The sequence below is a fragment of the Meriones unguiculatus genome, chromosome 7 (assembly GCF_030254825.1).
Source record: "Meriones unguiculatus strain TT.TT164.6M chromosome 7, Bangor_MerUng_6.1, whole genome shotgun sequence".
NCBI classification, from domain to species: Eukaryota; Metazoa; Chordata; class Mammalia; order Rodentia; family Muridae; genus Meriones; species Meriones unguiculatus.
Window position 1 is genome coordinate 42,219,849 of NC_083355.1, and position 25,744 is coordinate 42,245,592.

Consider the following 25,744-nt stretch of genomic DNA (forward strand, 5'->3'; position numbering starts at 1 on the left):
CAAAAGCACAAATTTAGTGCCATCGATTTTCTATTATTTTCTCACTTAGAAGAGAAAAAAGATTTAACTCATTTTTTTTTTTTAAAAAAGGAAACCTGCATGTCAAGGTAGCAAAAATTTGATTCTATGAGCTACATAAAACCCTGAGGCAAATATTCTCTGCATTCTGATTGCTTATTTATTGTCCTTTTGTTTGCCTTTTTTCATTTTTTAGGACAAGGTCTCACGTAAGCCAGGTTGACCTGACCTCCTGTTCCTCCTGCCTCTGCCTCCCAAGTATTGAGATTACAGGACCAGCACCACACCCGGCCTTATTTATTACTACCTACGGTTTCATTAAGATAGATAAAAATAAGTGAGTATGCTACAGTGTACAAATGACTTGCATTTGTTAACTACTTCAAAGCACAGAGCATTAATCGACCCGGAGCTATTTCCACCCCAAGCTGTTACCATTCAAACTAAAGCAATTAAAACCTTCCTTCTTGGGGGTAGACATGGCTCAGTGCTAAGAATGCTGCCGGTTCTTCCCAAAGACCGGAGTGGCTCCCATCACCCACACAGGAGCTTACCACTCTCTCAACTCCAGGACTGAAACAGTTGTTGCCCTCTTCTGACCTCTGTATGTTACACAGATACATATGTAGGCAAAACATCTATGCATACATACGGTGAAATAAATAATCTTTTAAACACACACACACACACACACACACACACACACACACACCTTCATCTTTTGGGATCTGGGAGATGACTCTGGTTAAGGGTGTCTACTGCTCTTCTAAAAGGTTACAGTTTGCTTCCCAGCATCCCATCAGGTGGCTCAGATCCACCTACAGAGCCAGCTGCAGATTTGAAGCTCTTTTGGCCTCCATACACACCTGCCTGAGCACAGGGGTGACAAGTGTGTACACCAGGCCCATTTTAATGTAGTGCTGGGAACTGAACCCAAGGCTTCATGGATGCCAGCCAAGCAACCAGTCTACCCAGTATTTCCTATAGTGTAACTCCTAGCCTTAGATTTTTTTGCTAGCAGGGTCACCCAGAAATGTTGAAAACAGCATTAAATCAAAACACACAGTGAGGTCCTCTTCATTGAGGTATATTATTAAAAAAAAAAAAAAAAAAAGGAAAAGAAACCAAACACTTGTACACATTTATTTACTGTGTGCATATGTACAGGTGTGTGTGCATGGGGTCAGAAGACAACCAGAAGAATTGTTCTCTGAGCCAGATGGTGGTGGTGCACGCCTTTAATCCCAGCACTTGGGAGGCAGAAGCAGGTGGATCTCTGTGACTTCTAGGATAGCCTGGTCTACAAAGTAAGTTCCAGGATAGCTAGAGCTACATGGAGAAACATTGTCTGGGGAGGAAAGAGAAAGAAAAAAAATTAAAAAGAATTGGTTCTCTCCCCTCACAAGTGGGTTGCAGGGAGCAAGTCAAGTTCTGTGCTTACTGACATAAGCACAGCCATGCCAAGGACCACAAGGTCTCAGCCATTAGTGACAAGTCTTCCTAGGGCAGAGCTCAGAGGGACAGCAAAACTTTCCTCTCTTCCAATTTAAAAAGTCCACTGTAGCTTTCTGCCCCCACCCAAGATGGAAGAGCTGAAGACTTCCTCCTGAGATTAGCTGAACCTGCCCCACTGTTCAGCTCTATGTAACAACCCCGCCTCCTTTACATCCATGTGTAATAACCCAGCTCCTTATGTGACTGAGTGCAATGACTCTGCCTCCTCGTTCAAATTCAAACACCCCCCCACACACACATAAACATGCTGCCTCCAGCTCCAGAGGACCCAACACCCTCTTCTGACCTCCTTGGGCACCTGGACACACAGAAACACACACACACACACAGAGGCATACATGCACACATGCATGATCCACAAAAGAAGAGAGGTAAGGGGAGTGAAAAGGTACCCAACAGAATGAGGGAACATCTGCACTCCATCCACAGCAATGCCAAAAAGTTTTTGGAGGGAAAAATTTTCAATTAAAAATAGACAAAGCAAAATCAGGGTGTGTGTGTATGTGTGTGTGTGTGTGTGTGTGTAGACAGCTCAGTAGTTAGGAGCATTGGCTGCTAACTACTTCCAGAGGACCCAGGTTCTATTTCCAGCATGCACAAGGCAGCTCATAACTGTAACTCTAGTTACCTGTCTCAAAAAAGTCCAATAACAAACAGGGACAATCGCTTGATACAGACACTTCTGCAAGGACATAAGATGATTGGCGTCATTAGCCACTAAGAAAACATGCATCAAAACTTGATTAACACTTCACAACCCCTCCTAGGACAGCTTTAGTGAAGACAGATAACAAATAGCATGAAAGACGTGAAAAATTGTGTAGCCTCCTGGGAAAACTGTCCAGCGTTTCCTCCGTTTCCTTAGCACATGATCCAACAATTCCACTTCTAGGTACACATCCAAGAGAAATTAAAACATACACACATAAAAACTTTGCACCTAACTGGTAGTGCTTTAATTCCAGCACTAGGAATGAAGAGGCAGGAGGATCTCTGAGTTCAAGGCCAGCCTGGTCTATAGATGGAGTTAGAGGACAAAAAGGGCAGCATACAGAAATCTTGTCTTGAAAAACCAAATAAACAAAACCATAAACCAAACAAAACAACAACAATAACCCAAACAACCCAAACAAAAAACCCTGTTCCTGAATACTTCCAGCCTCATTTGTTAAAATAGCAAAATATCCAACAACGGATATTTTGGTACATCCACAGAATGGAATACTGTTCAATGATAAAATAGAGTAAGTGCTGATAAATGCTACAGGGATGAACTTGAAAAATGTTCACCGAGGGGGCTGGAGAGATGGCTCAGTGGTTAAGAGCACTGTCTGCTCTTCCGAAGGACCCAGGGTTCAAATCCCAGCATCCACATGGCAGCTCACAACTATCTGTAGCGCCAAAGACACTAATGAACATAAAATAAAAATAAATAAATTATAGCCGGGCAAGGTGGTGCATGCTTGTAATCCTAGCACTTGGGGAGGCAGATGCAGGCGGATCTCTGTGAGTTCAAAGCCAGGCTGGCCTACAAAGCACGTCCAGGACAGCCAAGGCTACACAGAGAAACCCTGTCTCAAAAAACCAAAAGAAAGAAACAAAGAAAATGTTCACGAGTTCCTTAGCGTAACTTTCCGTTCTTGACTCAGAAGTGAGGCTCATCTCAACAACAGCAGTGGTGTACCTACCTCTCTCACCTACCCCTTGCCATGGCTTTGTAGCCCAGGCTGGCTTTAACCTGGTTATCCCACCACTAGCGTTGGAACTCTAGGATCCAAGACCAGAAACAACTATCTTAGCCTCCTTTTGGTTCTCGGTAGACAATTCATCAGGCACTCCCTCGAAAAGTCTTTTTTTGAAACAGGGTTTCTCCATGTAACCCTGGCTGTCCTGAAACTCACTCTATATAATGGGTTGACCTGGAACTCCGAGATCCCCTGCCTCTGCCTCCCAAGGGCTGGGACTAAAGGTGTGTGCCACCACCACCCTGCTCCTCAAAAAGTTCTAAACAGAAAAACCAACATTCCCGGAGGCACGCTTGAATTTACACCAAGATATGAATCTTACCCCCAGGTTTAAATTAAGATAGATGCACACGCATCTTCTGCACGCTCATGTCTAAAAGTCCACAAGTCCCTTACAGAGGCAGAGGCTGCCCTGCGTGTAAGTAGTGAAGGCCTGGAATACTCCTTGGGGCCCGTTGGGGACAGCAGGGAACCGATGAGGCCCTAACTGCAGTCTACCTTTCATTAAGTCTGGCAATTTCAAAAGCCCCCCATCAAAAACAAAACAAAACACCGACAACGGCACCACCAAATAGTCACCTTCAATTGCACAAAAACTGCCAGGAACAGTTTCAGGTGTCCATAACCTAAAGTAATCTCAGGGCAGGACAATCTTGAATTCTTGAACAGCATCAGCTATATAGTGTAGCCTGGTCTCAAAAACATAACAAAACCAAGCACCTGGGCTGGGGCATAGTTAGGTGATGAAGTGCTTGACTAGCATGCTAGGATGGATCCCAGTACCAGAAAATAACAAAACACAACACCTGTCAAAGAAAATTTACCTCCTTTCCTACCTTTCTTTTTTTCTCTTCAAGACAGGGTTTCTCTGTGTAGCCTTGGCTGTCCTGGACTCACTTTGTAGACCAGGCCTGCCTCTGCCGGGACCACAGGCATGCGCCACTGCAGCCTGCCTTTCCTATTAATATATCTGCTATTTCTTTTTGAACTCAAAACAATTGGGCCACAAATATACCAAAATTATTATTTTTAAAATTAATGTGTTTAGGTTAGTCAGCATGTGCTTCAGTGCCATGTAGATGCTTGCTGCCAAAGGTCAGAGAAGGGTATTGTAAGCCCTGGGACTAGAGTTACATTCTGTTGTGAACTGCTATGTGGGTGCCGAAATCAAACACAGGGCCTCTGGAAGAACTGCTAGTGTTCTTAACCTTTAGCCCCCAACCCCCTTTTAGGACAGGGTCTCACGATGTATCGCTAGTTGGCCTAGAACTCACCACGGAAGACTAGGCTTATCTTAAACTTGTGACGAGCCTCTTGCCTCTGCCTTATTCTAACTTTGAGTGTATTCAGAGGAGTGAGCATGTGGAAACCGGAGACTAACGCTGGGACTCTTCCTTGATTCACCTGACTCTCTGAGGCAAGTCTTCCATCGAATAGAGAGCTCACCAATGCCTAGCCTTGCAAGCCGGCTTGCTTCATGGATCCTGCTGTGTGGCCTTCCTAAACTGGTGTTACAGGTGGCCCACCATACCTACCCTATCTGTGCGGGTCTGGGGTCAGAACTTTAGTCCTCTGCAGACACGGCAAGTGTTTTAACTGCTGAGCTAGCTCCTAAGACTTAACAGCCAAGCCCCACATTAAGTCAGAAAGCATACATTATGAACCTGAGCTAAAATTGGATCTCCATTTTTAAGTGGACTAAATCCCAATTCATCAGAGTAAATAGATAAATAAATAATAACATAAAAATTTAGGTTTATTGTGGGATGATACCTTGGGAGAAAGGAATCCAACACTGTCACCTGCAGTACCTCAGCACCAGGTTCCCAAGTACTTACAATGTTAAAAACAAATTCATGAGATAAAAAGGAAAACAAACCCACTTATTTTAAATCACTGGTTGGCTATTAGTACAATGAGCCAAATACAACAAAAGTAGAAAATTCTTAAACGTTCAGAGGGAAAGATTTTTTTTCAAGATAGAAAACTTCTTGATGCCACTGTATGTGTGAAACCTTTGTTATGACTCACTGGAAACTAAACATGCAAAACTCCAGGCTGAGTTCAGTTTTGCAGGCGCACAGAGACCTTTTCACTCTGATTCTTCGAAAACCTCATTTTGGATCTTGCTGCCAACACCAGAGAGAGGAAAGCCGGCCAACAATTCCAAATATAACACATGGAGGCAAATGCTACAGAAATCTGTCTGACGGGAAGGGACCACACTGAGATCTGCGAGGTGGATGCACTTCTTGATCAGACCATTTTGGTCCCTGTCTGTTTGGAGCGAAATCCCATTAAAAGTTTTGAAAGGAAAGCAACCACTTTCCAGTCACCTCATTCCCGTTGCTCTGTGGTGGTCATTCATCATCACTGACAATAATACTTCCCAATTCAAACAAAAAGATGGATCACCAACAACTAGAGCTCTACCAGTTCGCCTCCATTTTTTATTTTTTAAGGTTAAAAAATTAAGACAGGTGTTGGCAGTGGACACCTCTAATCCCAGCACCTGGGAGGCAGAGATAGGATGATCTCCGAGTTTGAGGACAGCCTGGTCTACAGAGTGAGTTCCAAGACAGCCATGGCTACACAGAGAGACCCTGCCTCGAAAATAAATCCATACATAAATAAATATGAATTATGTGTACGGTGTTTTGCCCCCACACACCACTTGTATGCCTGGTACCCACAGAGGCACAAGGAATTCTTATTGAAAAGATGGCTCCCTGCCCTTTCACTAATTCTTAGCATGTTTTGTGACTTGGAGAATAACTGAGATTAAGTCAATCATTGAGTGCTGACACCTTCAAAGGGAAAACTGAAGATGTGAAACCTCGTTTACTACCATTGTCAAATCTCTCATTAACCACTCGTGGTCTCAGAAAAAGAAAGGGAGAGGAGGGGGAAAACTGCTCAATGGAATGTATGAGCAGGCCTGAGTCTCAGCAACAACTAAAGCCCCTCCCTGTTTCTCCTTCCAGCTAAAGCAAAAACTGTAGTTAAACTTGACAGGATTTACACTCATGTATTGAAAGAGTCAGAGTTCAGCTTTTAAGGAGCAAAGATAGCATACTTTCTCCATGCCACATGTCTTTTATTTATTTTAGGAGCCAGTAAGATGGCTCAGGAGGTACCATATCCTGAGTCCAATCGCTAGGAAAATGGACTTGTTCTCACTTCCACCTGTGCTCCATGGCACCCCACAAATAAATGTAATTAAAAAAAAAAAAACAAAAAAACAAAAAACTAAAAATAAAGTGTCTGTATGTGTGTGCATGAAGGTTCACGTGTGTTCTTTTGCTACTCTTTTTTTATTTGGGAAGGCAAGAAGGCACTGGCGTCCTTCTTTATTACTCTCTCTACCTGTTCCTTTGAGTCGAGGTGGGGTTTCTCCCTAAACACCTGGGTATTTTCTCAGCCAAGCTATGACCTGGACCAACCTGATCGCAACAAGGCTCGAAGCCAGTTAAGCGGCAGTAATCCTCTGTCCCCACCTCCCTTCCCCCAAGCTGGAGTTAATGGCATCCCTGCCTCCCTTCCCCCAAACTTGGACTTAACGGCATAAGTAGGCCGCTGAGGTTGCTGTGTGGGTGCTGGAATCTGAACCCTGCTCCTCATGATTGTGCTGCAAATGCTCTTAAGAGGTTCCAGATGTTAATAAACAATCTCAACATTATTAAGTAAATGAGATTTTAAAGATAATATAGTTTATCAAGTGTTCACTTAACAATCACTTCACCTTAGAGGTAATATTAGCCCACACTTTGAATTAAAAAATACAGCTAGACATGGCAGTGCACATCTGTAATTCAGTGTTCAGGAGACCCAGACAGAATGATTGGCAATGGCTCTGAAGTCATCCTGGGCTATATAACAAGTACGAAGCCAAGCCAAACAGGGCTACACAGCAAGACTGTCTCAAAAATTATAGAAAAAAGAGAAAGAAGAAATTTAAAACAGTCCTAGTAATATATCAAAAAAGTAATATAACAAAAAAGTAAGCAACATGAACTCAGATACAAATCTGTCCTGTGCTCAAGAACAGCAAGGGAGAGCCAGGCATGATGATGCACATTTTACAGGAGGATGACTGTGAGCTCAAGTCCAAGCTGGGCTAGAGTGAGGCCCTCTTAACCCTCCCACACTCCAAATAAAAAAAGAGTAGCAAAAGAAACTCTGGACCAGAGGGATTTTCTCCAGGTGGACTGCACTTTAGAGGAAGTAAAGGCTAAAAACAAAACCCATAGACCCTCACGGATGGGATTACTCACTCATAACAAAAATTTAAAGGCCAGCAGCAACACCTTCTCCAGGATAATAATTTTTGCCCCTGGAACATTACAAGCCAAGATGGTGCCCTTCTAGGCAAAGGTGTCTTGGAGTTAGTAGCGGGAATGTCCCACATAACTTCTGACCACAGTCTGAATTTGCCCAGTATCAGTCATCTGTCTAATAAAACCTGCAATTAGTACAAATACAGCACACACTATCCCACAAACAGAGGTGGAGAGACGGAACGTGGGAACTGTGGAAAGACTTTAAGCATTTTTCTTTTTAAACAAGGGACTTTAAAATAGGCAACAAAGGCTACAAAGGGCGGCACGAAATAAACAAAAACAAAGAAACAGGACCCCTTCCCTCCCAATCTAAGTGGGAACAAACAGAACAGCCCCCCTAACCCCACCCTAGGAGCCCTCTTCTCCCAGGCACTAGCCTCAGTCAACTGTTGCTGAACATGAGGCTACCTGGGTTCGAAGTGGAGATGTGAGATTTCTGTGCAGGATGAAAAAGTGGTTTCCTGGCAGAAAAATAATTTAAACTCTTTATTTTTTTTCTTCTTTTTTGCTGGAGTGTTTTACGCTGAGGGGCTGAGAAGGATCAAGCAGCACAGCGGGCAATCAACCCATCACCCCTCCCCCGCCCCATTCAGTTGGGGTGGGAGAGCACACAGCTTTCCAGCTCTCATCTCCTTAAAACCACCTTTCCGGAGCCACCAAACACAATCCAGCCCCAGCAGCAAAGAATTTTGAGGCGAAGGGCTCGCTGATCCAGAGCAGAGCAGAGAAATCGGCGCCCAAGGGCAATTTTAATTGTCTAACCAGGCCCGATTTCCTAAGAGGCAGCAGAGCAGGGAGGGAGGAGGGAAGAGGGAGGAGGGAAGCAGCTACGGAGCGGCAACAGGGGGCAAGCTGCAGAGAAAGGGATCAAGCCGGGCGAGAGGCGAGATCCTAGCCCTGGCCCTCAAGGAGCTTCTGAAGAAAGGGCTCGAGGGCTACCCCCACCGTCCTCCCGGAGACGTTTGCAAATCATATATGCAGTCAAAATGGCGCTGAGAATAAAAATATAATTTAAAGGCAGGTCGCCATATTGTAAACACAGAGGCAGAGAAGTGGACTCGAGAGGCGCCCTCCATGATTTTCAGCACCGGCGCAAGCTTCCGCTGGCCTGAGCCGGGACCAGGGCAGACAGGGCGGCCGAGGGCTCGGCGCACCCACCCCAAGGAGAGCCCGGCCAGGCAGGAGCCCCGAGGGCGGCGGGCGCGCGCGGCCGCCAAGCGGCACTGGACCTGGAGCTCCTCCCCTTCCTCCGCCGCCGCCGCCGCCGGCCGCACTCGGCCCGCTCAGTCCCGGCTCCCCATCTACTTCCAATCTCAGATGGGCTTCACCTCACTCCTCCCAACCCCCATCCTGCGGTCAAGACACGCCGCTGCTCCTTCCTGCGAATCGGCCGGATCCCGGCAAACACCGGGGGCGTAGAGGCGCTCGCCCCAGCGGCTGCACAGTCAGCTAGCGGCTTGCAAGCTCCCGTTATTCCTACAGGCCCGGTGAAGGAATGTGCCGAGTAGGGTCTGCCAAGGGGCTCCCGAGGGGTCCCCGGCCCTTACCAGCACTGGAGGTGGAAGGCGGCAGGGCAGTGGTCGCAGCACAGGAGATCCCCGCCTTCCTTGCAGCTATCGCAGCTGTCGTGGTTGGTGGCCCTGCCGCTTCTCCGGGATTCCTTCTCTGGCTTCCGACTCCGCTTTTCCGCCTCGTCCGTCTTGGGGGGAGCCAGCAGAGCCTGGATTTGCTGCACACACATACAGACGGTGTGTGTGCACATTCGGAGCTCCTGGGCGACCCGTAGTCCCACCTTCAAGGCTTCTCCGACACCCACCCCTCTTCCCCCTTTTGTCCTTCTTCCTCCCATCCAGGCTGCTTCCAGAACCTCTCGGTCCCCAGAACCAGGGGGAGCCCACCCTAACTGCGCTCCTGCAGCACAACAACGAGAAAAGCTCCTTCCAAACGGGGAGGATCAGGGTAGGGGGATGGGGAGAGGGTGCGCGGTTCCCTTCTCGCCACTTCCTTGTATGGACAGTGGGGGACTCCAAAGCCCGGCTCGGGAGAGGCCCGAAGCTTGGTACCCGGACGTGCAGCGGAAAGCACAAAGGGACCGAAAAGAAGGGGGGTGGGGAGGCCTGCCGGTGCATTGAAATGGAGTGGGCTGAAGCCTCAGGAGAGCAAATCGAGGGCGGCGGGTAGGTGAAACTACTGCAAACGTCCTCGGAAGCTGAGCTCAGTCCCCCAAATTGCAAAGATGGGAGGGAGAGACTGGGTGAGGAAGAACCCCCCCTCTTCCCGGCCCTCTGGCGCTTCGAGCTTAGGGCCGGCTTTGTGGGGCGGAGGTTTCCTCCCGGCGCTGGGGGAAGGGGATGAGGGCCACTCTTACCTCCATCAGCCCCCCCGACGTGTCCAAGTCGTACACGATCGTCTTGGTCTCCATTTTCTCCCACATTCATCCACCTCCCAGGCTGGGCGCTCTCTGCTCCGGGCCCCCCAGCCCCGGGGGGAGGGGGGAAGAGGGGGCACTCCTGACCCCCGGCCCCTTTCTCTCTTCCCAACACAGGTTCCGACTTCCTCGCCCTGGCACCCCCCCACCCCCCGGCCCCCAGTCCCTGGGACGGCAGCGTCCTCCCCACGGGCCGTGAGAGGGGAGCAACCCCTCAGCCCCGGCCCGGCGGCTGGCTGCACAGTGGGTCCCGGCTCCGGGGGTCAGGCCTCGGCGGGGCCTAGGCCCACAGGCTAAAGCTGGCGCTGGCGACCGCTGGTCCGGCCGGGAAGGCGGGCGGGCGCTGCCATCCCGGGGTTGGGGGACCGGAGAGGGGGTGAGAGGTTAGGTGAGGTTGTGGTACGTGAGGTGACTCGGGGGAGGATGGTGAGGGGTGGTCCCCGGGCTCCGCCTCTCGCCGCCGCTGCCGTCTGCGTCCCGGCTGCCGCGCACTCGGCGCAAACTTACCGCGAGCGCCCGCAAAGCCACCCGCGCAGGCGCCCCGGGATCGCCGCTCGCCGCGCGCAACCGCAGTGACAGCCGGCGGCCTGGCTCCCGCGCAGCCGCGGTGGTGGGGTACCCCCCAGCGCGCAGCCGCGCTGGCATTCGTCTGGAGCCCAGAAGCACCGCCTTTCTGCCGTGCGCCCGCGTACTGAGCCTCAAGGGCGGGACCTGCCGCCTCGCTCGGGCGCCTGGGAAAGAGCGTAGGGGTCATGGCGCAGCCGCAGGCACCCGGGGACGCTTCGCCCATTGGTGTTTGTGCGCAGACCGTGGTCTCCGCTCCCGCGCAGGCGTGTTGGGTTGCCACCGTCCCGTCCCTCTACGCACCCGCCTCATGCGCAGGCGCATTGTCACCTGGCGGCCTGCACAAGAAAGCTGCTCCTTTCGCCATTTTGGTAGTGGGGTCTGGGCTACCATGCCTTTGGAGTTCTCAGTCACGACCAAGGAGGAGCCTGTGGTGTTGTGTGAGGCTGGTAGGCTTTCGGCTGCAGCAGCACTCATGAGGATGCTGCAGGGGACTGTTTTGGCTTAGCGTCAGTTGTGGCTGGACTAAGCCGCCATATTGGTAAAGAGGAAAAAAAAGCCATTGCGACAAAAAAAAAACAAAAACCGCGACGCTTTTGGTGGCGGGTTGGATGGCTGCTGTTTCCACTTAACTTCCATTATGGACACTTAATTTTAGCACGAGCATCGCCGCCTTACGTCGCGATGGAACCAAGGATAGATCAAACTGTCTGTTACTACCCTCTCCAGACCACTGTCCCGGAGAACTACTGTGATAGAGGAAGTCAAAAGCCCAAACGATCCGTAATCCTGACAACGCCCAGCTACCTGCCTACAGCTGACTTCAATCCCCAATTTGCAACGCGCACTGTTCAAAGAGTGAACGGGAACGCATTGCGCGCTGGGAGTGAGAATCGCGATGGGTTGTGGGAGTTGTAGTTCTACGCGCGGGCGCTGCATTGTACCGTAAGGTGTATTGAGGGAAAAGCCTGCCGGGAAGGGTATTTTTGAGAGCTACCGTGTTGCGTACTGGGATTTGTAGTTTGAACCCTTCACCTCGCATTCTGAGCAGAGACATGCTCTCTTTGGGTATGCGCTGTTACCTTCTTGTTATCGTTTTCCAATATGGACAGATACGTCTGCCAAACTGAGGATGAAGCAATTCGGAAGGGAACTGGATGGATGGACCCCACTAGGCATTAATTATTATTGGTGACATGCAGCTGTGTCTTGGCCCCCTCTCTTTCTTTCTAAAGACAGTCTTACCTACTCCGCGGCCCTAGCTGGCCTAGAACTTGCTATGTAGACCACGAACTCAAAGAAATCCGACTGCCTCTGCCTCCGGCCCCATTTCTGGGATTAACATATGCTTCTATGATTGGCAGCTTCTAAAGTCATTTTTAGGTTACTAAACACAACATTCTCAGAATCGTGAAACTGGGAAGGATTTAGAGAGCATTTGATTTAAACTCTTCATTTCCAGAAACACAGAATGGAGCAGTGATTTGCTTAGGTTGCATATTGAGTTTATAACAAACCTAATGAGGAAATATATCTTGATTTGTAGGTCAAACTTTGTCCACTACTGTCTGAGGAACGGTTGCTCCTCCTTTTAGGACCGTCAGGACTATAGATCAAAAAGGATATGAGTAACTGTATGAAGTCTGTGTGTGTGAGAGAGAGTTCTCTGGTGGTCCCATGTTGGTGCCTGGAATGAATAATGTCATGGGGAAGTGGAGAGTGCGAATTGGCTGCTCTTCTGTTACCACAGCCAACAACAGTATCTATAGGACTGAGGTGTGACCCTCAGAGGAGAGGGCTGAGTTAGAGACCAGGCTTTATGCCTCCTTCTGCTACATAACTTAAGAAGTTGGAAGTTATGCCCTCATTGGCATATGCCCTCTCTCATTGGCTTCCTTCCTACTCCCCAGAGCACAGCTGTGCTGCTGTGTCAGCTTGGAGGTGTTACTGGCCAGAGAAGTAAACCTCTGGCAAGCACCCAGTGAGCAAGGCTTTGCTTTGTTCCACACATCTGTTGCAGCTGAGAACAGGAGCGGGCAGTGGACTGGTGAGGAAGAGCAAGTTGGTTCTGTTGACAGGTGCCCGAGGAACAAATTACTCAACACACCTTTCTTTCAGAGCCTGAGGAGGAGGTCAGCCCAATGGGGATAGGACTCGGTGCCACCTTGGAGAGCTCCAGCTCAGGGTGTTAAGGGGACTTCAGAAAAGAGCAGGTGGGATGCAGATGCCTCCGGAAGCGGCCTCTTGTGGTCAAGCTGGGCACTGCACCATGAACTGAAACCCCGGACTTGTATAGAGGCTGGGAGGAATTTCCGTCCACATCTTCCCGGTGAAGGTTGTATTGTTTGGCTTATAGCTTCCGAGTGCCTATAACTTTTTATTGCCTGCCTCCTGGGAAGATATTTTCATCTCAGAAGGCTTTAGTGGCCATACGGAAGGGGAAATTTTAACTGTATCCTGGTTACCACTTTTTTAAAAAATATTTCTTTTATTTTTATTTTTTTGGCTTTTTTGAGATAGGGTTTCCCTGAGTAGCCCTGGCTGTCCTGTCTACCTCTGGCTCCCGCGTGCTGGGATTAAAGGCATGTGCCACCACTACCCAGCTTCTTCCATTTTTTTAAATTATAATTACATTATTTCTCCATTCCCTTTTCTCCCTTTCTTTTTCTCCCTCCAACTCCCCCCTTATTCTCCTTCTTGCTCTTTTTCAAATTCATGACATCTTTTAAGATTGTCACATACATACGTGACTATATGACGCATATGCACATTTCTAAATACATAAGTACAACCTGCTCAGTTTGTATAATGTTACTTGTATGTATGTTTACAGCAGCCAATTTAAAGAGTCCATAGGTGGGGCTCCTGCCGGTCTCAGGAGCCTCTGAGCTGCCCTGTCCCTCCTGCTCACAATCTGGATGATTTTCTAAAAAATTTTTTTATTTAACTTTATTAATTACAGTTTATTCCCTTTGTATCCCAGCTGTAGCCCCATCCCCCACCCCTTCCAATCTGGATGTTTTTTTTGAGGCCAAGATGAGCTAGGCCTTACGTACAAGGGTTCATGTATGGTTCATTAGTCTATGGCTCTAATTCTAATCTCCCAGACTTCACTTGATAGAAAAAGCGGAAGGCACGATGCCTCAGACTGGGCGCTAACAGCAGTCCAGTGGTATTAAAAGCGGTTTGGGACTGGGCCAATCTATGCTAAGCACTGGGGCTAATGAGCACTGAGTCACGGAGCTCCCATCCCCGCGGCAGTAACCAGCTGCCATGCGTGACACTGACGTCTTTGGGGCAGCGTTACCTGTTTAACTACATACAATGTTTTCTTTTTCTCATAAAATCTGGGGATGATTGATCAGTGCATGCAGTGGGTTTCACATGCGATGGTCCACATTGCATTCCCCTACCACCTCTCTTCCCTCCAAGAAAGCACCATTCACATTGCTGGATTTTTTTTCCAAAAACACCATTTTAATAAGGAAACAACAGAAATAAAAGATTGTTTTCTGGCTGGAGCCCAGACCCCATATGATACATCAATATGTACAAAGCAGCCTTCAGTCCAGACTAAGCTTCCTCCTGGGGGTTTCTGACTTCTGTTCTGTGCCACATTCCTGGGTCCTTGGACATCTGCTCCTCTCCAGAATGTACCTGCTCTCTTTCCCAGCATGCCATAATGCAGCGGCAGGAGGGGGAAGCATGGGAAGAGGCTTAGAAGAGGGACTGATAGGGAAGGGGACATTTGTAACAGCCAGATAAACATCAAGGTCATCCCCCCACCCCACCCCCGGGGCAGAGGGATGCCGGGAGCAGTAGGGTGTCTTGCTGTGGTGTGGAGCACGTGCATCCAGTGAAGCCAGCCTGAGCTTGGGATAGAGTCCCTGAACCTTTTAGGATTCCTTAAAGTCATCACTTCCCCGGGACAGGGCAGAAGGCCTGACTGTCCAATTCTGAGCCTTTAGAAAGGGACTAGAAACCTCCCTGAGGGGCTGGTGTTGGCATGCCGGGACTACCAAGAGGTCACTGTTGAGAAGAATTTTGGCCACTGGTGTTGGCCCTGTGAGGGTACCCTGGTCTCATTTCCACTGCTGTCAAGTCAGCTCTTCTGGAGTTTCCACATACCAGGGCTGGATAGTATGTGCCCCTGCTCTGCCCGCAGCTTCCAGACTGTAGGTCCAGGGCAGAGAAGCAGGAGGATGTTGGCTAATGGTAATGTGCTCCAGCTATGTTCTAGCCAAGTCAGGTCCCTCCTGACTTGAACCCAAAGAAGGACCCTAAGTGGGCAGTGGTGCCAAGAAAACAGGTCACTGTGGGCATTGCAGGCAAGGAAGGGCACGACTTCTCGAGGAGCCAGTAGTGTCTTCCCAGGTGGTCTGTACAGGAGGTGAGGGGAGAGCAGAGAGCGGGGAGCCCTGCCACTGGCCTGTGACGTAGGTCTGCCTGTATGTCCCCAGGCCGCTCCCACCTAGATGGAAACTTCATATTCTCTCGTCTCCTGCAAAGGAAAGAGACTGCGGAGAGTTGGAAACTTGCACAAGATGTGTGGGGCCAGAATCGACCTTCCCGAGACACAGGACCTTCCCAAAGTAGGAGATCTTGGCAGGACCCTCAGGCATACCCACCCAAGGGATCAAAGGATGCGTCGTGAAGAGATATCTTGGCCAACATGGATACTTACTCCAGTCTCATAAGTTGGATTGTCAAATGCTGACTCTACCGTGATGCGGTTATAGGGGCGAGGATGAGTCCGGGGAAGTTGCAGGGGACTCTTCCCCTGGAGCCTGGGAGGACAGAGGAGCCTGGGAGTCAGGAGGGCAGGGCAGGGGTGAGCTGGGCATGCAGAGCTGGAACGAAAGTCAGGCTCACCTGGAGAAGTAGAGGAATACACCTCCCACCAGCAGCACCATGGCCACCAATGGTAGGAAGATGGCAGCTGCCATGTGGGCAGCGTCCAGGGCACTGGAGGTGGCAGGTGCCTTGGCAACTGAAAGCAAAGGGTAGGTGGGATTAGAGCTGATGTCCCCGGCTCTGGGAGTTTATGTCCCCTCCCTTCTCAAGAGCATTCAAAGACCAGCTCCCATTAGCTGGCTAGGGTGGGGAAGAGGCTTTATGCACTGATAGGCCCAAATTGCTCTTTCTCTGCCTTTGATTTGTGGGAACCCATGGCCTGGAAGCTGCAAGAACCAGGTACAGAGGGACCACACTTCTGGCCCTCAAGCATGGAGACTCACCATCCAGGCTACGGCCGTTGTAGAACCCATCCAGAGAGGCTGGAACAAGAGGGGAAGGCCAAGGGCAGTGGGTGAGCCTGATGGACCAAGCCATCAATGCAAGGAGCACAGAAGCAGGCTGGTCATGGGGAGGATTTGACCAGGGAGAGCCCACTCCTGCATTGTCTTGGTGATGTTAGGTCAGAGACTAGAAGAGACTGGGGAACAGAAAGGGGCATGGGCAAGTGCTTCTGATTCTCAACATGGAATTGCTTTGCTAAAGGAGTTCTATGGTCCGAGGCGGGGGGTGGGGTGGCACTTAAGGGAGCGGTAGCACTCACCAGACCTACAGATGGGTGGGGGGTCACTCCAATGCGAGGGGTGTCCAGGCACGCATTTGATGCTGGCCTGGCCTTTCAGCACATAACCAGGAGCACAGGAGAAGTGGATGGTGGCCCCTGCCGGGTAGAGCCGCTTCTCAGGGCTGCGGGCACCGTTCTCAGGGGCGCTGAGGCCATGACATGGCTTGAACTGTTCCACTGCAAGGCAGGCAGAGTCAGGTGATGACGTCAGATCCTTCTAGGAGAGGCACCCCTTCTACCGCCTCTAAACTTACAGAGACATTTGGGGGCCCTGTCACTCCACTTGGGGCTGCCGGCCTGGCGATCATGGCAGGTGAGGATGGTGCTACCCGTCAGCACAAAACCCTGGTCACAGATATACTGCACGGTTGACCCCACAGGAAACTTGGGGCTGGAGATGAGGCGTCGGCTGTGCTCCACGTCCCCTGGGTCGTGGCAGGATGTCACTACGGATGGAGAGGGAAGGAAGGAAGCAGGGGAGGCTCAGGGTCTGGTGATAGAGCTCAGTAAGAGTGCTTTCGCAGCATGCATGAAAGTCCCACACAAACCCTGCCTGGTGTGCCTGCCTGTAACCCCAGCACTCCAGAAGGTGATGCAATCCCAGTACTGAAAAAGTGGAGGCAGGAGGGTCAGAAATTCAAGGGAATCCTCAGCTTCATGGAGCCTGAGGCCAGTCTGGGCTAGAAACACTATCAGAGAGTGAGAGCAAGAAAGGGGAAGAGGAGAGGGGCGGGTGGTAACCCCGTTTTTCTTCAAGTGTTACAGGCCAGCTGATACCAGACTATATGGCTCTACTCGCACTGTAAATGTCCACATCTTTCTTCTTTCTTTCTCTCTTTCTTTCTCTCTCTTCCTCTCTTTCTCTCTCTCTCTTTCTTTTTTTTCAGTACTGGAACCCAGGATGTCATGAATGCCAGGTGGTACTCTAGCACTGAGCTACATCCCCAGCCTTTTTGGATCTTCATTGTGTGTGTGTGTGTGTGTGTGTGTGTGTGTGTGTGTGTGTAGTTTATGTGTACCGCATGCATTTAGATGCTCACTAAGTTTAGAAGACGATGTTGAGTCTCCTGGAATTGGCTACAGGAAGCTGTGAGCTGCCTTATGTGGGGGCTGGGAACCAAAACTAGGTCTTCGGCAAGAACAGTTAGACCTCAGCCACCAGCCATCTCCACCCCACCCCCCTTTTTGGAGATGAATGTCTCACACTGTACCTCAGGCAGCCTTCAAACTCCTGATCCTCCTGCCTCAGCTTCCTGAATGCTGAGATCACAGGCCTGTGACACACCATGCCTGACGGTGCTACCATTTTGCTGATGTATCTTTTCCCCATTCATTAAGGTCAACAAAGCCATTGATTCCTTCCCACGCAGTAGCGTCAGCAAGCACTGCCTGGTCATCAGTCAGCCAGGAGATGCTTGTAATACTTACCTGGAAGTCCTATGACAATGGATCATCCCATTTCACAGACAAGGAAATGGAGGGACACGTTAGAAGAACAGGATGCAAAAAAATAAAATAAATAAAATAAAATAAAAAAAAGAAGAACAGGATGCTAGCAGAAACAGGACCAGTGCTAGACTTACTGTCAGAACCTAGGAGGCAGGCTGGGAGAGGGCCCATGGGGACAGGCACACTCACCCCTCTGGCAGGAAGGCAGGTCCTCACTCCAGCTTAGGTCCCACTGGCACATGAGAATACTGGATCCTACCACCTGGTAACCGGGGTAGCACTGGTAGGTGACCACCGTGCCATGCACCAGCTCAGGCTGTGATGGGTTCTTCCAGCCGTTGGGGATCTCCGGCAGCTCCGGACATGTGTCATTGCGAGGCACCTCTGGGGACACAAGCAGGCAATGCAGCCCTCAGCCAGCACCAGAGTCACCGTGCTCGTGCCAACCCTGAGGTTCCTTCGGTTCTTGCAGCTTCTCCTGGGACTAGACTAGACAGAACCGGCTCAGTGATTCATCCTCTCTTCTCAAGCACCCCCTTCCCCCCCCCCCCGCTTGTCCCCTGACATCACTGGGTCTCCAAGGTTCCAGGATTGTCATGTTGGTGTTGGCTCTGCTCTCAGAAGCTCTTGTTCAGTCCCTCAGGCCCAAGAGAGGGGCAAAAGCAGGGTGAGGGAGAGCATCGCTTCCCTTTGCTCAAGGCTGTCAGGAAGGAAGGCACCAACACTTTTCTGTAGCTGCCTGTTTTTGTAAGGAAGCTCTTCCTGCTGCCTCCCAGATCTCTCTTCCTCTAACAAAAGGCTCCTGGTGATACTTGGGGCCTTCCCAGGTTTCCCTTGTTTGAAAGGGCATCCTGGCTCCTTGTTGGCCTGCACCCTTTGACTTGCCAGGCAGGGACAAACTCACCAAAGAAGTGGATGACAAATCCCTGCTGGTAGCCCAGCACGGAGGCCCCAGGGTCTGACTGGAACTGGATGGTGACATCAGCCATGGAGGTAAAGAGCTTGAAGTGGCCACGGGGCCCTGAGTACTGGCCCAGGACTCGGGCTGTCAGGTCATCCCCATCGTAGATGGTCAGTACGTCCCCAGAGCCTATCCGCAGCCTGTAGAGGAGGATGATCAGGGCAGGACGGGCTGGGGGAGACGCCCAGGATGGGCGGGAGCAGGCTCGCCTGACCCGAGGCACTCACACTCGGACGTCCAGCATGATGCGCTTGTCGTCCTCCACGTGTACACCCCAGATGCAGTCCTGCCCTCGGCCATAAGGCTCTGGCCAGTTTGGGGAGAGCACCACGCCTGCAGAATCTGTGATCTCCCCGCTGCACACGGCTGCAAGGAAGGGGAGCCCGGGAAGGCGCATTCTCTCCACTGTGGTGTCCTGGGGCTGCCACCTGCCCGAAGGAATGCCCCACCCACTGCGAGTGGACCCCAGATCCGCCCTCTAGGGGAAATTCCAATCACACCTAACAGGGCCTCTGTCTGGCCCCTGGCCCTGTGGCTGGCTCCTGAGCACCCACCCGGCTTGCCGCCCTGGCAGGCCCACCCACTGGTGCCCGCTGACCTCGGCAGGCTGGCTCTGTCTCATTCCACTGGGGGTCGTGGAGGTCCACACACTCGATGATGATGGAGCCCTGCTCCAGGGTGTAGCCAGGGTCACAGCTGAACTCCACGGTGGTACCCACAGGGTACGAGGGTGCGCTGCTGCTGAAGTTGCCATATTTGACAAAGGGCTCATAGCAGTGCCCTTGCTGGAAGGCTGTGAACCACAGGGCCCAACCCAGCTCAGCCTCCACTGGGAAAGGCCAGAGGTCAGGCGTTCTCCCACTTCTCTCCTCAGGGCAAATGCATATCCTGGGCTTGGAACAGGAGGCAGGGGAACAGGGCATCCAACCCTATTGTGGTCAGGAAGCCATCTTAAATAACCATTGTATTCTTAACCATTGGCTAGTTTAGTGCTTAGCATACAAAAGGCTCGAAACAATTGTTTGATGAGTTAATGAGCACACGGCTGTACGTGTAGGTCTAGTGTGTCTCTTGCATCGGTTCCCCCCCCCCCCCAAATGTTGAAGCCTGTTTTGCTTTTAAAAAAAAAAAACAAAACAAAAACCCGAAGAATTCACTCTCTTGGGCCAGAAACCTGTGGTCCAGGCAAAGGGCTTCTGGAAAGATGGGATGGGGATCTTGAACTGGAGAGAAGGGGCAGGGAGCGGGTGCCAAACTTGGAAAGAGTGAGGGAATGCAGTCGGAGACATTAAGGGTACGGGAGAAAGAGCCTAGCGGCCTGGTTAGGCTCCAGCAGGCTCACCCTCATAGCGGAGGGCCATGCCTGCAGCTGCCCCGCTGCTGTCTGTGGTGAACTCCACAAAGAAGTGTCTGTCGGAGCTGAGCAGGCCCTCAATGGGCAGGTATTCCACCTCATAGGAGTCGTACACCGGTGGGGCCTCCACATTGTTCCCATTGCGGATGATGAGCCTGCGCCGGAAGAGTGGCAGCTATGCGGCTGGCGCCCCCTCCCCCAACAGGGTATCGCCAGGTCGGGCACTCCCCTTCAGGCAGTTCGGCCTCTCACCTGTCGTCATCTTCTGCCAGGGAGACCTTTTCAAAGTGCAGGTGCAGCCGCTGGCCCTCTGGCGCCTCCAGCAGCCAGTGGCAGGTGAGGTTATTGCTGTAGTTGCCCGGGAAGCCAGGAGAGACGATGCGGCCGGTGGTGGCGTTTCGAATCACTCCGCCACAAGCCGCTGTGGGTGGCGATGGACCGGCTTGGTCTCTACACTTGTTCGAAGCAGCCTCCCGAACCTCTTCCCCATCCCAGCCTTGTACCCTCTGCATGGGCAATAGGGACTTTGTCTGGACACCATTTTTGCCGTGGTAGCTCTGAAAACCAGCCTTGCAGTCCTGACGCCGCAGCCCCAAGCAGCCCAAACTTCAGAATCTCGCCCACTCGACCATCCGCATCTGAGCCCTTACCTGTAGCTTTCTTGACTGTGAGCAGAGCTACTGCCTGGCTTCACGGCTGCACGCAAGCCTTTCTTCCCTCTACTGACCGGCTCTGATTCCCCAGGCTCCCTCCCTCTCTAATGTTAAAGCTCTTATGTTAGACTCTATCTTTCTTGGATATAGCTGATACTTTTAGGCCACTCTGTCCATCCTCCTCTCCTTCTTTCCTTGTGTTCTTCTTCTCTCCTTCCCTCCTTTTCATTTTCTTTATTTTATTTTATTTTTACCTCAGGGACTCCAAGCTGGCCTGAACTCCTGATCCTCCTACCGCCATCTCTTATATACTTCCTCTTTCTTTTTTCTTTCTATTTATTTATTTATTTATTTATTTATCTATTAATTTTTTTATTTTTTGGTGTTGGTTTTTCAAGACAGGATTTCTCTGTGTAGCCTTGGCTGTCCTGGACTCACTTTGTAGATTGGGCTGGCATCAAACTCACAGAGATCTGCCTCTCTGAGTGCTGGGATTACAGGTGTGCACCACTGTACCTAGGTTCTTTCCTTCCTTCCTCCCTTCTTTCTTTCTTTCTTTCTTCCTTCCTTCCTTCCTTCCTTCCTTCCTTCCTTCCTTCCTTTCCTTCCTTCCTTCCTGTCTCTTTTTCTTTCTTTCTTCTCTCTGAAGACAGGGTCTCAATGGACCTTGCTATGTAGACCAGGATGACCTTGAACCCAAAGACCCACCTGCTTCTGTCTCCTGCGTGCTGGAGTTAAAAGATGTGCCACCACACCTGGCCTTTCGTGTCTCCCCGTGTAGCCCAGCCTAGCTCGGAACTTGCAGTCAGTCCTCTTGCTTAGCACCTACACTGCTGAGATGACGAGCATGTCGCCATGGCCTGCTACTCTCGTAAAACTAATTTTCTGGCTTGCCTCGCATGATAACAGGCCTTGGATTTGAAGCCTAGAACATAAAACAGTTCAGCCATCTGTTTGGGTCCGTCCCTTAGCTGGGACCCCGTTGGGACAGAGACCATGTCTTTCAGGGAAGGCCTAGAGTTGGTTTTCGATGTTGGATGAGCAAAATGAAAGCATGGATGTGGAGAGGAGGCAGGACCAGTCAGGGCTGATTCATGCCAGGTGGCATAAGATACCTTCTGCAGTAGCTCTCCAGACATCACTATACTGTCATTCCTTGACTGGCTGCTAAGGAATGTTCAACACTGACCCCTCTGGCCTGGAACTGCCTTTTTTTTTTTCTTCAAGAAAGGCTGAGCTGCTTGTCTGGGCCCAGCAGTGGGGGCTTCTGGGCCATTCAATCACAGAATTCATAGAAGGTTAGGGGGCTGAGGAGATGCCTGAGTCAAACAGGGGTTCTTCCCACAGAGCCCCGCAGTTCCACAGTAAGAAATGTAGGTTGCCTCAATACCACTGAAATGCATGACCATCTTTTAGCTTCCTTATAGAAAATAACTGAAAGTCCCAGACAGCAACAGAGATCAGAGATAACCCCCACTTTGTTCCTCTGTTTGGCAACAAGCCTCCTCTGTAGGGACCCACTCACCAATGCAGACAGGCTCTTGGGAGTCCCAGAAGGGCTGGGTGGCATTGAGACAGGTGAGGAACCTGGCACCCTTCAGCTGATAGCCGGTGGCACAGTGGAAGTGGGCGCTGCCTCCTGGGTGGAGGCTGGTGACAGTCACATCACCATAAGCTGGACGTCGGGGAAAGTGGCAGCTCAGGAGATAGGCTATGGAGAGAGAATGGGTGACAGTGAGGAAGGGGAGGGCCTTCCCAGCCTGCTCCAGGTGTCTTTGGGCTCAGAGGAAGCATTGGAAGTTTCCCAAAAGCCTCCCTTTGCTTCCTTGTAGAGGGCAGGGGGCGTTGGTTAGCAGAACAGCAGAGAACTGGGAGCTTGGAGACAGGTTCTGATCCAAGTCCAGTGACACACTGGGCAGCCTACTTAAGCTTTCTCTCTGTGTTTCTTTACCTCCTCCTCTTCTTCCTTCTCCTTCTCTTTCTCCTCCTCTTCCTCTTCTTCCCCCCACCCCCAACTTTGTACAGCCCTGGCTGCTCTGGAACTGGCTCTGCAGACTAGGCTACTCAAAACCAGAGATTCACCTGCCTCTGTCTTCCAAGCATTGGCTGTTTCCTTGCTTCTTAAGTGAGCTTGGAAATGCTTGCTAGGTGTGACGGCACACATGTGGCCTCTGGGGCACTGAAGCCAGAGTCTTGAGTTCAAGGTCAGCCTAGGCTATGTTGTTAGGCCATGTCTCAAAATCAACCAAACAATGAAATGAAACCATACGGAAGTTGACAGCAGCTGATAACAAATCTTCTAGAAGTCTTGGTGTATATAGCTCAGTGGTAGAGTATTCCCCTATGTTAGAGCCTCAGTGCTAAAAGAGAAATATTATAGATGACTTGTAGCCATTATTTTTCCTGTGGGAAGCAAACAAGAATTTCAGGAGAGACTGAAGTCAGACAGTAAGGGTCTCCTTGGTATTCCCAGAGAAGTTTCACAAAGCTCAATGGCAGCACTAAAGGCCTCTTTGTTTGTTTTTGAAAATCTTCTTCTATTTTTGAAATTATAATGTAATGACGTCACTTCTCATTTCTCTTTTCTCCATCCAGTCCCTCCTTATTATTCGCTTTCAAATTCATGACCTCTGTTTTACTAATTGTTGTTACATGCATATGTGTATAAGTATATACATATATTCTTTCTAAAGGCTTATTATTATTTTAAGCTTTACTTACAATATATTCTAAGGTTTACTTATTTATGCTTATGAGTGCTCTATTTGCATGTATGCCTGCATGACAGAAAAGGGCAATCAGACGGTTGTGAGCTACCATATGGTTGCTGGGAATTGAACTCAGGACCTCTGGAAGAGCAGCCAGTGCTCTTAACCACAAAGCCATCTCTCTAGCTCCTACATATGTATTATTAAATATGACCTCCTCAGTCTGTATAATGTTACGTGTAGGTATGTTTTCAGGGCTGACCATTTGGTCTTGGAGACCCAATTGCTGTGTTCTTCCCTAGGGAAGACTATTTCTCCCTGCTCTCAGAATTCCTTCATTGCCTGTAGTTCTTTGTGTAGGGTCGAGGTGGTCTTTGTCTTGTCTGCTTTGGCTTATCTATTGTTGTCCTTGTTCAATTCATGTTTAGGCAGTCATGTTGGTGAGGCTTTATTAGTGTAGCTTCTAATAGCACTAAGAGACATGGTCAGTAGGCCAGCAAAGGACTTTTAAAGACACTGGGATGGGTGTGAGAAAGCCACACTCAGTTTCTTGGAAGCTGAGAGTGGGATTAGCAGCTCTGGGAATCCCGGTAGCTTCTGCAGCTGTCATACCGTTTATGACCACATTGTGGCAGCAAATCCCATAAAATTGCCCGGTAAACCCAACCCTTAGGCCAAGTCCCAGAAAAAGCTTATAAAAGGGGAGTCTGGCTCGTGTCTAAGAGGTAGGTAGAATGCCTGGAGCAGACAAGGAGAAAAGTGAAGAGAAGGTGTGGCTATGTCTCTGCCTGCCTTTATGTGAATAGAAAAAGGGACTGCCTTTGAACAAATGAGTTCCCAAAGCTTGAGGTCGACTGTGACTCAGCTGGGAGGCTTTTCACACCTGTCTTTTTGCTAGTTACTATGTGAAAACAAGAAGAGAGCCTTGAGGGTATGACCAAGAAGAGGCTAGTTGTGACTGGCAGGTGATAGAGGGCAACGCTTAGGAGATGGGTTCTGGGGTAGATCCCTTGGGTTGGAGAGCAGACCCTGGTGCCTGCTGGGCCGCCTTGGGTAGGCTACCTTTTCCTCGGTTTCTTTGTCTAACCGGTGAGTTAGAGTATTTCACTCAGTGCTGGGGGTGAGAGGTAGGGCCTCACACAAAGCACACACCTAGCCCCCAACCCCACCCCGAGCCAGCTGTTAACATTTGCAGTCGTGAGGACTATCATCCTACATTCGCTGTGCTTTCCAGCTCCTGACGTGCCTTCACGCCCTTCACAGCCTTCTCACTCAGCACCTACAATATGCTTGGAAGAGGGAGGGTAGGGTGGGGGCCATTAGCCCATTTAATGATAAGGAAAGCTGAGGTCGGGAGAGACTGAGTGAGGTTCAGAGAGCCCACGAATCTTCATCATACTGCAAGTGTTTGGTAGGGTAGGGATTTGCGTTCCTGGCTCTCCATGCCCTCAGCCTCCTACCTGGCCCCAGTTAATGTGGAACCCTGGCCTGAGGAGTCAGAGAGACCTGAGGGTAACAGACAAGGCTGGCCTTGGAGGTTGTTCAGCGTGCCACTCACTCCCCCTGGGCTAGGCTAGGGAGGACTAGACCCCATAGATGGGTGAGGAGCTGTCACCCTGGGAGCCATAGGCCAGGCGTCGGACTCAGCACCTGCACTGTCATCTTCTCTGTCAGTCCCAGCACAACCTGGGAAGGGAGTGGGCTGGGATGATGTGAAAGCAGGAGGCTGGTGGCATTGAGAGGCGCCCCCAGACTCCATCATGGGTAAGTGCCACTTCCCAAGATGAGCTTCCTCCTATTGCCATGACAACCAACCGTTCCCAGGGAGTCTGCACCACCACAATCTGTTGAGTTATTTTCTTGCTGGAGGCTGTTGCTGGAGCCAAGTCCAGTGCCAGGAATGCTAGGACGGAGAGAGGAGGAGCCTATCAGACAGGCTGCCTTCCCACCCAGACTGGGCCTGGGCCAGAGGAATCTATTCAGCCACAAGGATGTGTGGAAGCTGATAATCGTGACCTCCTTCATCAGCTTGGACATGGCCTGCACGGAGACATGGTTCCCAGGCCCTTACTCACTGTCCTGGCACCCTGTCTCTCCAACCCACGAGAAGTGCCTGTGAGCACACGCTCCTCCTGTTCCCATCTCTGGGATCAGGGCTAATTACAGTCTATAATTAGGGGAATTACACTCATTAAGGAAAGAGCTGATCATTGACAAAAACTGGGCAGAGGAGGGAGGGCTTCTGGGACAAAGAGGCAGAGCGGGCCAGCTCTCCTAGTCTCTCTTAGGGATCTGCTCCCCCTTGCTAGGCCTCTGGCCCCATTGCATTCTGCCACTTTTGTCTGGCAGCACAAAGAGGGAACTGGAGTTTTGTGCAAAGGAATTTGCTGCAAGAGAAAAGGTTACTGTGGCATGAAATTATGCCTGCTGC

At 50.4% G+C, this 25,744-nt stretch overlaps 2 protein-coding genes across 5 annotated transcripts in view; both read right to left on the minus strand.

Annotated features, from left to right (window-relative positions):
* The window catches only part of Phf12 (PHD finger protein 12), a 43,369-nt gene extending 32,887 nt beyond the window's left edge, over nucleotides 1-10,482 (minus strand). The window contains exons 1-2 of one of the 3 annotated variants that reach the window (XM_021630479.2): nucleotides 9,987-10,482; nucleotides 9,166-9,347 (exon numbers count right to left, since the gene is read on the minus strand). In XM_021630479.2, coding sequence (XP_021486154.1) covers nucleotides 9,166-9,347; nucleotides 9,987-10,052 — 248 coding nt within the window. In that variant the 5' untranslated portion in view covers nucleotides 10,053-10,482. Of the gene's footprint in view, nucleotides 1-9,165; nucleotides 9,925-9,986 lie in introns of those variants that run through there. The other 2 variants (XM_021630472.2, XM_021630483.2) reach the window with 2 other exon arrangements.
* A 3,579-nt stretch (nucleotides 10,483-14,061) lies between these two features.
* The window catches only part of Sez6 (seizure related 6 homolog), a 43,755-nt gene continuing 32,072 nt past the window's right edge, over nucleotides 14,062-25,744 (minus strand). Inside the window, exons 5-17 of one of the 2 annotated variants that reach the window (XM_060387223.1) lie at nucleotides 22,131-22,316; nucleotides 20,205-20,373; nucleotides 19,941-20,107; nucleotides 19,197-19,391; nucleotides 18,826-18,964; nucleotides 18,542-18,738; nucleotides 17,827-18,021; nucleotides 16,443-16,634; nucleotides 16,168-16,365; nucleotides 15,848-15,886; nucleotides 15,483-15,600; nucleotides 15,295-15,397; nucleotides 14,062-15,127 (exon numbers count right to left, since the gene is read on the minus strand). In XM_060387223.1, the coding sequence (XP_060243206.1) occupies nucleotides 15,095-15,127; nucleotides 15,295-15,397; nucleotides 15,483-15,600; nucleotides 15,848-15,886; nucleotides 16,168-16,365; nucleotides 16,443-16,634; nucleotides 17,827-18,021; nucleotides 18,542-18,738; nucleotides 18,826-18,964; nucleotides 19,197-19,391; nucleotides 19,941-20,107; nucleotides 20,205-20,373; nucleotides 22,131-22,316 (1,931 nt within the window). In that variant the 3' untranslated portion in view covers nucleotides 14,062-15,094. The remainder of the gene's footprint in view (nucleotides 15,128-15,294; nucleotides 15,398-15,482; nucleotides 15,601-15,847; nucleotides 15,887-16,167; nucleotides 16,366-16,442; nucleotides 16,635-17,826; nucleotides 18,022-18,541; nucleotides 18,739-18,825; nucleotides 18,965-19,196; nucleotides 19,392-19,940; nucleotides 20,108-20,204; nucleotides 20,374-22,130; nucleotides 22,317-25,744) is intronic. The other variant, XM_021630466.2, reaches the window with a different exon arrangement.